General features: G+C 66.6%; 3 protein-coding genes across 3 annotated transcripts; 2 read left to right on the forward strand and 1 right to left on the reverse strand.

Annotated features, from left to right (window-relative positions):
* Nucleotides 1-2,119: 2,119 nt before the first annotated feature.
* Nucleotides 2,120-4,000, reverse strand: EMIHUDRAFT_232039 (hypothetical protein; the record flags this gene model as incomplete). The annotated part of the gene is made up of 2 exons (XM_005783797.1): nt 2,120-2,588; nt 3,447-4,000. The coding sequence occupies 2 exons, from the start codon at nt 3,998-4,000 to the stop codon at nt 2,120-2,122; spliced, it is 1,023 nt and encodes a 340-aa protein (XP_005783854.1).
* A 262-nt stretch (nt 4,001-4,262) lies between these two features.
* Nucleotides 4,263-4,977, forward strand: EMIHUDRAFT_442270 (hypothetical protein). Its single transcript, XM_005783798.1, has 2 exons — nt 4,263-4,633; nt 4,739-4,977. The coding sequence occupies exons 1-2, from the start codon at nt 4,283-4,285 to the stop codon at nt 4,772-4,774; spliced, it is 387 nt and encodes a 128-aa protein (XP_005783855.1). The 5' UTR covers nt 4,263-4,282; the 3' UTR covers nt 4,775-4,977.
* A 1,415-nt stretch (nt 4,978-6,392) lies between these two features.
* EMIHUDRAFT_232041 (hypothetical protein) lies at nt 6,393-8,902 on the forward strand (the record flags this gene model as incomplete). The annotated part of the gene is made up of 9 exons (XM_005783799.1): nt 6,393-6,449; nt 6,861-7,024; nt 7,461-7,504; nt 7,594-7,720; nt 7,809-7,876; nt 8,152-8,278; nt 8,367-8,434; nt 8,524-8,650; nt 8,752-8,902. 9 exons carry the CDS (start codon nt 6,393-6,395, stop codon nt 8,900-8,902), a joined length of 933 nt encoding a protein of 310 aa, XP_005783856.1.
* Between the last annotated feature and the right edge of the window lie 768 nt (nt 8,903-9,670).

Consider the following 9,670-nt stretch of genomic DNA (forward strand, 5'->3'; position numbering starts at 1 on the left):
GCGTCGCCGCCGCTGCCAGCGTCGCCGTTGCAGCGTCGCCAGTGCACAAAGCGCAATGGACCACAGGTCTGCACTCATGGCACAAGCTCACTGGTGTGAGGATTCATTGCCACTGTACAAGGTGCTGTGCAGCACCTGAGGGCCACCTGAGTACTGCCATGGTTGCTACATTGGTCATTGCAGGGGTGCAACTGAGCTGCAACTTGAGCTAGAACTTAAGAGGCTGCAACTGAGGGATGAAAGTACTGCCAGCCAAGTTTGATTGCTGCTGCAACCCTGATTTTCTAACTCTGTGACTCCAAATGGGTCTTCTCTACGTCTCTGCTGTGTTAGGATCATCAGAGGTGACGAGGTGGTGTCGAGCGGTGTCGAGCGGTGTCGAGAGGTGTCGAGCGGTGTCGAGCGGTGTCGAGCGGTGTCGAGCAGTGTCGAGCGGTGTCGAGGTGTCGAGTTTGGCACCTTGACACGGACGAGCATGGTCCCAGCCTAGATGGTGTCGAGGGGTGTCGAGGGGTGTCGAGTTGGTCGAGTTGGCATGGGGTGTCGAGGTGTCGAGTTGGTGTCGAGGTTTGGTGTCGAGGTGTCGAGGCCAGGGCTCAGCTAGGGTGCCCACAGGACCCAAAAAAAGAAAAGAAAAAATGGTGATCGCAGCACTTCGTGTTGGAGAGTCGAGATATTGAGAGTGTGACTAGGAGGGAGGGACGCTGGGGATTCTCAAAGGTATACCCTTGGAATGGCCGGATCCAGCCTTAAAAGTACGAGATCGCGCGCGCTTCGCGCGCTGCACCGCCTGTTCTCCGCGGCTGTGTGACGACGCGTGCCGTGTGCCAGCAGAGTTGGGCGCGCGCGGCGCGACGGCGCCCGCGAGGGAAGGCGCGGGTGCAGCGGCCGCCGGCGGCCGTACCGCCCGCCAGCCGGCGCAGCAGCGGCCATCGCAGCGGCCACCGGCGCAGCAGCCAGAGCAGCCGGTGCGCGCCTTGCGAGGCGAGTACTGCCGTCCGGCAGCCTTGAGGCGGCCGGGCGGCAGTACTCGTTCGAACTTTGCGAGCCGTGCGCGCGCCGAGGCGCCCGCGGCGCGCGCCCGCCCGGCTGCCAGTAGGAGGCGGCGCAATATGGCCTATAGTACAGCCCTTGAGGAGGAGGAAGAGGCTGGCTGGCAGTGCTGTATGCCGCCGAGGGGCAGTTTTGGGGTGCTGTCCCCATCCCAGGGGGCTGCAGAAGGCGTCCGCAGCCGGGACAACCCGCCCCCCCAGCCGAGGCCGGTCGAAGCCCACTTGGTCACAGCCATGAGGAGTCCTCTTGGTGCTCCTGGCGGCCGTTTGAACCTCGGGCGCGCGCCGATGGGGGGGGGGGGGGGGGTCTTGCTTGCTCCACACCGAGCGCCATCGGTCCGGACCGGCGTGACCACGAGGGGTGGCCTGCACAAGGTCTGAGGACTGAGCCGCGGGCGCTCGGCGCCAAGTGCAGTGTCACGCTCGCGCTGGAGCGGGACACAATGGGGAACCCTCGTTTCCTAGTCACTCGGTCCCCCAACGGAAGAGGCCTCGCTCCTATTGGAACTGGCCAACATCAGATTTGCCGCGTGCGTCCCTTTTTGAGGCGGAAAGCTATTTTCTTCTGGGTCCTGTGGGCACCCTAGCTCAGCTTGTGGCGCGCTGTGTTTTTTGTGACCCACCCACCTCTCCCTTGTGTTTTGTCTGGGGAGGGGCTTCTCCTGCGGAGTCGTGCGTGCACAGGGCTCCTCTTTGCTTGCTTCTACTCCCTACTCTATCATCTCGTTCCCGTCCTCTACCAGAGAAGAGTTCGAGCGACGCCCGAGACGCCGGAGCTCCCCGGACCCGCCGCCACACACCACACACAGTGAGAGATTTCGTACAATCGTGTGCTCACGTCGATTTCACCGCCGTGCGCGCATGCGATGCGCGCCAATACAGTTGGAACACACGATGCGCGAACGCGAGACGAGATACGTGGTGTAGATCAATCCACGGTGTGGTCCCACTCTGCGGAAAAGCCGCGGCACAGCGTGGGACTGGGAGGGGCGCGAACAAGCGACGGGCGCGGGCCAGCACAGAGTCGAGGTACACGGATATGTGGAGCTCTCTCCCGACAGTTTCGATCACGCTAAGCTGGACTCACCAAATGCTCTGGTGGTGCCGTCTGGCCGGCTCCTGGAGTCCTGCTCGTGCTCACGTTCTGTGGTCGCCGCGCTGAGGCTTCCACACTCCGCGCCGCAACCGCTCGTACCTCCGCCAGCCGCTGTCAAAGTAGCGCCCACGAGACCGGATCCTCGCTCGAGCTGCAGCGCTATGTGCGCGGTCACGGCCTCCCGCTCCTGCGCTCGCGCCAGGTGCACTCGGCACTCCTCCAGCCGCAGGCCCAGCGACCGGACCATCTCCTGCAGCGTCTCGACCTGCCCCACACTCAGGCCGTCCAGGTCGCCAAGAAAGTGCCGGAGCTGCAAGTTCGCACTCGTGACTTTGGCTTCGCGTGCACAGAAGGAGCTCCAGACGGCGCTGGGGTCATCAGCCGTGACACTCGGCCCGGAGCCCGCGTCGCCAGCGCGAGCCTCTGCCGCCCGCTGTGCTCTGCGGCCGGAAGCGCCGCCGCGGCGACTGCGATCGGCCGCTTGATTGGGTTCCATGCGGTGCCACCCCCGAAGCTATCCTCTCTCACCCAACAACAAAACGCGCTGCGGGGTTCGGGCTCCAAGTCGTCATGGGAGGGGTGACTCGCGCCTCCAGTGGCAATCACCTTTTGAGACGCCGTCGCCAACTGTCATGTCGGTAGCCGCTCTGCACCGCTCGCTGCTGGAGCGCGGGCGGCGGCGCTACAGCGAGACCGCAACTTTTGGCCTGGCATGCTCCTCTCCGACTACGACTGGTCGGAGAATGGCGTGATTGCGTCGGCGCGGCAGATCCAGTCAGAGTACTGGAGCCTAACCTACTACTCTCTCTTCATCCAGATCACCACCTATCTCGTCTCCTCCGCATGGCTCGACCGCCGCTCACTCCTCGCCGTCGACACCGACGGGGAGGTCGGGGAAAACCCCCGTTCGGCTATCTACTTACACACGACCAGGGTGTATCCGCAACTTTGCTCAGAGGGAAAGGCTGTGTGAGGCCCTTGTTGTGTGTGTGGGGGGTCGATGTGGGGGGGTGGGCGAAGCGCTCTCCCCCCCTCCCTGTCGTCGCGTGTCGTCGTCATCTGTCTCGCGTCCACCCATACCGCGTTGGTGTCCAATCCGAGCTTGACTGTTCTTCACCTTCCTACCTAACCTAGAAAAACCTACCCCCCCTGTAATTGAACCAACGTTCCAAAAAAGAAAAAGCGCGCGAGACGGCGTCGCGGGGTTGGCGGAGCCGCTCGCGTGAAATGCCATCGCCAATGTGCCGAAGTGGCGCGTCCACGGTTGGAAGTTGTGGCGGTCGGCGGCGGCAAGGCACAGTCCGGCGATGTCGTACAGCAGGACCGCTCCGGTGGGGGCGCGGGTCGTCGCGTCGCACACGTCGCCCCAGAGGACGGCGGTGGTGTTGACGCCGTGCAGCGCCACCGTGGTCTTGAAGGTCGTGTCTGGCCAGGCCACCAGAGGCAGTTCCTCGGCGGTGTATATCTTCGGATTGGGGGCCTGGGCAGGCTCCGTGTCGTTTAGCCCCTCCGCGCGGAAGAAGTCTTCCGGGTGGAGCTCGCACTCCCCGAGGGTCGCCTCGTCCGCCTCGGCGTGGAAGCGCTCGACTAGCACGAGCCACTTCGAATAGGAATCGATCTGGGAGATGTCGTCGGGCTCCTTGGAGATGAAGACGGCGAGCTTGGGCGCAATGCGCTGAAACGCCGCGGGTGTGATGACCCATTCGGCCAGCGGCAGAGCCGCGGCTGGATCTGTCATCTTCCCGGCCGGGAGGACAAGCTTGGCAATGGCCTTGTAGGGCAGGTCGGTGGTCGTTGAGAAGCCCATCGCGGAAAGCACTGGCTTAAAGTCGTCGATGCCCGTGCAGGTCATGCTTGCTTTTCCGGTCGGGCCGGCCACGTGTCTTGCGTACTCCACCGAGCCGATCGATGTCGTGGGTCGCGGTGGCGTGGCGGGTGAAGGAGAAGTTCATCATCATAGCGAAGGTGAAGAGGAGCGTAAAGGCGTGACGCGTGTCTGCAATTGTGTGTGGGCGAGACGCCAGAAGCCCGCTTTCCAAGCAAGTTCATTCCAAAAAAGAATTCATTAGCCTCAAAGCACAAAAAAGAAAAGTCGGAGAGTCGACCTCAGGCACCTCGACCCTCCGAATTCGCCATGTTCGCTGCCCTTCTGGCCTCGACCGCTCTTCTCACGCCTGCGCCGGCCCAGTCGCGCTCGGCCGTGACCACCGACGCCAGCGTCAGCCGCCGGAACGCCCTCCCGCTCTTCGGTGCCGGCGCCCTTGCGCTGGCTGCGGCCCCTCGTGTGGCGTTGGCGGACGACGATGCCATCGCCGCCATCGCCGCTCGCGCCAACGCGGCGGCGGCGGCCGAGCGCGAGGCCAAGAAGCCCAAGCCCCTTCGCAACGACGAGGAGAGCTCGTTCCAGGTCGGCGGCGTCCTCGTCGCTGGCGTCGCCCTCTCGGTCCCCTTCTTCTTCAAGAACCTCCAGCGGCTGGGCACCAAGGTGCGGCTCCCACGGCATTTCTGTAGTTCGTCCACCGCTAGTCCACTAGCCTAGAGACTCCGTCCCGCCGTCTCGAGGCCATCACCCCCTTCCCCGTCTCCTTAGATTGCCTCCGGCGGCAAAGACGACGGGCGTGGCTGACGCGGCCGCGTCATTTTCAGAACATGCCGAGACAGGAGGGCAGTGGAGCAACGCGCACGAACGCAATCGCAAGCTCTGCTTTCCAACTGTTGGTCGGATCTCCGTCCCCTGCGAGGCCTGGTGTAGAGACTGTGAGTAGTCGCGAAACGAGATACCCCGCTTGTTCCGTCACGTCGTGCTATAAGAGTTAAGAGAATAGAGAACGCGCTCCCCGCGCGCGGGGCGAACAACCACATTGAGTCCAGCTCGCCCACGACACGCGCACACATTGGTCACTGCACGCCACGCCCGCGGCACGCGGCGACGCCCCTCGCCCCCCTGCCCCCAGCGGCCCAGCGCTTCCACGCCGCGCCAGAAGTTGCAGAGAGAGAGAGCAGAGTGAGATCATCAGACCTCCCAAACTGGCACTGGCCACTGCCGCGCCCCCGCAGCCCCGTCCGGTCGCGGTCCCCCCCCCCCCCCCCGGACGCAGTGTCGCAGAGCGAGGACCCAATCCGAGCTTCGAGCGCATCGAGGAACCCACGCCACACCCGGGCTCCGCGCCCTCCACAGCGCCCAGGGCCAGGCGCCGAGCGCCGCCACGCCGGGGCAGCCGCCCCCACCCCCCTCCGCGTGTGCGCAGCGCGCCTCGTTCAACGCAAAGAGACTCGAGGCAGCGCGCGCCGCTGCAGCGCACGTGCATGTTTCTTTTCTTTTCCATGTGCCACGGTGCCAGTGCGCGCCAGTCCCGTGCCTGTGTTGTAAAGCTTTTTTGTTGCGTAAAATTCTTTTCAGTGCCCGCGAACCCCACTATATAGCGCCACCTCGTGAGCTGTACTGTGAGCTGTGTGTTGTGCGTCCAGCAGTCCGGACCCAGTGCTACGGCCGGTGACAGCGTGCCTCGTGTCGGCTCCCGAGCCAATCGTGTGCAGCGTGTGTGCGTGTGGGCCCGTCCTCCATGCTAGGAGGTGTGTAAGACTGACTGAGTCACTGAATTCTTTTCAGTCGTTGAGCTTTCTTTGATTGACTCAGTCAGTCAGTCTTCTCTCTTGCAGAGACTGATGCCTCTAACCACGGACGATGTCCACCTTTCGTCGGAGTCAAAATCCGGCGCAACGCTGCGACCTCTCCGGTTCTGAATTGAATCCGCCGCAACCCCCAACACAACTTTGCAAGTGCTCAATCGCGCCGATTGCAACGGGTCACCTCGTGCATGTTGCGAGGGTCGGGAAGCCGACCTGAGCCAGGGGGCGAGAAGGGTTCCGAGCTAGGGGCGCACTCGCAATTCAGGAGAGGCGACAAAGTTCGAGTGACCAGGGCAGATCATCATCGCTGCAACAGCACAGGGAGAATTACACGACTGGATGGGTCACGAGGAGCGATAATCCGCTTTGACGCAGATGAGGGACTAGAAGGAGTACGCTTCGAAAGCCTCGCAGTTGTCTCAGTGCATCCGACTAATGCAGACATAAATACCGAACCGAAATCGGAAGTGGCGAACGATGCTACGTCCACTGCGCCTTCCCCCGCCGCGGTGCCGTCGACACTCAAGCGAGGCACCGCCGTCCGAGTCACCGCCGACGACCACCCTCGCTACGGAGAGACCGGCACCGTCACACGCTGCGACGCTCGCGGCGTGATGGTGCGCTTCGACAAGGACGGCGCGCTGCAGGGCCTCAAGATGGCGAGCCTCGAGGTCGCCACCGTGGACAGCACGTCGGCCGCGGCCAGCAAGGCGGCGGCTGAGGCGGAGGCGGAGGCGAGAGCCGCCGCCGAGGCGGAGGCGGCTCGCGTCGCTGCGGCCGAGGCAGAGGCGGCGAGGGTCGCCGCTCAAGAAGCGGCCGCTCGCGAGGAGGCCGACCGGCAAGATGCTGCCCGGCTCGCTGAGGCGGAGGCGGCGAGGGCGCAGCAAGAGCAGGCGGCGGCGACAGCGGCGGCTCAGAAGGCGGAGGCTGCTCGCCAGGCTGCCAAGGACAGGGCCGTCGCCGCCGCGGCGGCGGCTCGCCAGGCGCCCGCCGTCGCACTCGCGGCCAGCGCCGACACCGCCGTGAAGGCAGAGGCGCCGTCCACTGCGCCTTCCCCCGCCGCGGTGCCGTCGACACTCAAGCGAGGCACCGCAGTCCGAGTCACCGCCGACGACCACCCTCGCTACGGAGAGACCGGCACCGTCACACGCTGCGACGCTCGCGGCGTGATGGTGCGCTTCGACAAGGACGGCGCGCTGCAGGGCCTCAAGATGGCGAGCCTCGAGGTCGCCACCGTGGACAGCACGTCGGCCGCGGCCAGCAAGGCGGCGGCTGAGGCGGAGGCGGAGGCGCGAGCCGCCGCCGAGGCGGAGGCGGCTCGCGTCGCTGCGGCCGAGGCAGAGGCGGCGAGGGTCGCCGCTCAAGAAGTGGCCGCTCGCGACGAGGCCGACCGGCAAGAGGCTGCCCGGCTCGCTGAGGCGGAGGCGGCGAGGGCGCAGCAAGAGCAGGCGGCGGCGACAGCGGCGGCTCAGAAGGCGGAGGCTGCTCGCCAGGCTGCCAAGGACAGGGCCGTCGCCGCCGCGGCGGCGGCTCGCCAGGCGCCCGCCGTCGCACTCGCGGCCAGCGCCGACACCGCCGTGAAGGCAGAGGCGCCGTCCACTGCGCCTTCCCCCGCCGCGGTGCCGTCGACACTCAAGCGAGGCACCGCAGTCCGAGTCACCGCCGCTGCGCGCTCGGGCCAGTCTGGCACGGTGGTCGAAACGACAGCCCAAGGAGCGCTCGTGCGGTTCGAGGACAGCGAGGTCGAGGCGTTCAAGTTCGAGAGCATCGCGCCCGCCGCCGCGGCGCGGGGGGTGGCAGGTGGCCTGGTGACAGCAGCCGGCGATCCCGTGACGGTGACCAAGCCGGGTGCTGCGCGCTCGGGCCAGTCTGGCACGGTGGTCGAAACGACAGCCCAAGGAGCGCTCGTGCGCTTCGAGGACAGCGAGGTCGAGGCGTTCAAGTTCGAGAGCATCGCGCCCGCCGCCGCGGCGCGGGGGGTGGCAGGTGGCCTGGTGACAGCAGCCGGCGATCCCGTGACGGTGACCAAGCCGGGTGCTGCGCGCTCGGGCCAGTCTGGCACGGTGGTCGAAACGACAGCCCAAGGAGCGCTCGTGCGGTTCGAGGACAGCGAGGTCGAGGCGTTCAAGTTCGGGAGCATCGCGCCCGCCGCCGCGGCGCGGGGGGTGGCAGGTGGCCTGGTGACAGCAGCCGGAGATCCCGTGACGGTGACCAAGCCGGGTGCTGCGCGCTCGGGCCAGTCTGGCACGGTGGTCGAAACGACAGCCCAAGGAGCGCTCGTGCGCTTCGAGGACAGCGAGGTCGAGGCGTTCAAGTTCGAGAGCATCGCGCCCGCCGCCGCGGCGCGGGGGGTGGCAGGTGGCCTGGTGACAGCAGCCGGCGATCCCGTGACGGTGACCAAGCCGGGTGCTGCGCGCTCGGGCCAGTCTGGCACGGTGGTCGAAACGACAGCCCAAGGAGCGCTCGTGCGGTTCGAGGACAGCGAGGTCGAGGCGTTCAAGTTCGAGAGCATCGCGCCCGCCGCCGCGGCGCGGGGGGTGGCAGGTGGCCTGGTGACAGCAGCCGGCGATCCCGTGACGGTGACCAAGCCGGGTGCTGCGCGCTCGGGCCAGTCTGGCACGGTGGTCGAAACGACAGCCCAAGGAGCGCTCGTGCGGTTCGAGGACAGCGAGGTCGAGGCGTTCAAGTTCGAGAGCATCGCGCCCGCCGCCGCGGCGCGGGGGGTGGCAGGTGGCCTGGTGACAGCAGCCGGCGATCCCGTGACGGTGACCAAGCCGGGTGCTGCGCGCTCGGGCCAGTCTGGCACGGTGGTCGAAACGACAGCCCAAGGAGCGCTCGTGCGCTTCGAGGACAGCGAGGTCGAGGCGTTCAAGTTCGAGAGCATCGCGCCCGCCGCCGCGGCGCGCGACGTCGAGCCATTGGGCCTGCTTGAGGAGCAAAGCTCATCCGCCAAAACCCCTATTTCGGCTGAAGAGACTACGAAGACTTCGTCCGAGCGAAAGGGATTTGTTTCGACCCGTACAACATCAAACGCTGCTGCCACTGCTCCGAAGCGTTCACAGATGTCAACAGCTGCTCCATTCAAGCGCGGGACTACAGTACGAGTGACGAAGCCGCAGCATAAACGCTTCGACGAGGTTGGTACAGTAACATCCGTGGAGCCTCAAAACATTCGGCGGTGGTGGTGGTGATGGCTCTGGTGACGCTGGAGGCAACAGCACTGGGAATGGGACTCGGAAAGGCGGTGGCGGAGGAGAGGGCTCAGGCGGTTGAGGAGAGGGTGGAGGTGGGAGTGTCGGTGGGGGGGGAGAGGGCTCAGGGGGCTTCGGGTTAGGTGGCGGTGGTGGAGAGGGCTCAGGGGAGGGCGGCGGCGTTGGTGCAATGTCGGGTGGATGTGGCGGCGGCGAAGGGGGCGAGCCGGGCGGATAGGGCGGTGGCGACGGTGGTGGGGTGGGCGTCTTGTCAGGCGGGAAGGGCGGCGGCGGCGGGGGAGGCATCGGTGTCTTGCCCGGTGGATACGGCGGCGGCGAGGGCGGAGGCATCGGTGCCTTGCCGGGCGGGATCGGCGGCGGCGCGGGTGCCTCGCCGGGCGGGAAGGGCGGCGGCGAGGGCGGCGGCACGGGCACTGTTCCGGGCGGATGTGGCGTGGGCGACGGCGGTGGGGTGGGCGCCCCGCCGGGCGGGTAAGGCGGCGGCGAGGGCGCATTGCCGGGCGGGGTGGGCGGTGGAGCGGGCGGCGGCAAGGGCGCCTTGCCGGGCGGGGTGGGTGGCACCGACGGCGGCGGCGAGGGCGTCTTGCCTGGCGGGAAGGGCGACGGCGAGGGCGGAGGCAGCGGCGTCGCGCCGGGCGGGAAGGGCAGCGGCGACGGGGGCGGGCTCGGTGCCTGCCGGG

Source organism: Emiliania huxleyi (genome assembly GCF_000372725.1).
Source record: "Emiliania huxleyi CCMP1516 chromosome Unknown EMIHUscaffold_177, whole genome shotgun sequence".
NCBI classification, from domain to species: domain Eukaryota; phylum Haptophyta; order Isochrysidales; family Noelaerhabdaceae; genus Emiliania; species Emiliania huxleyi.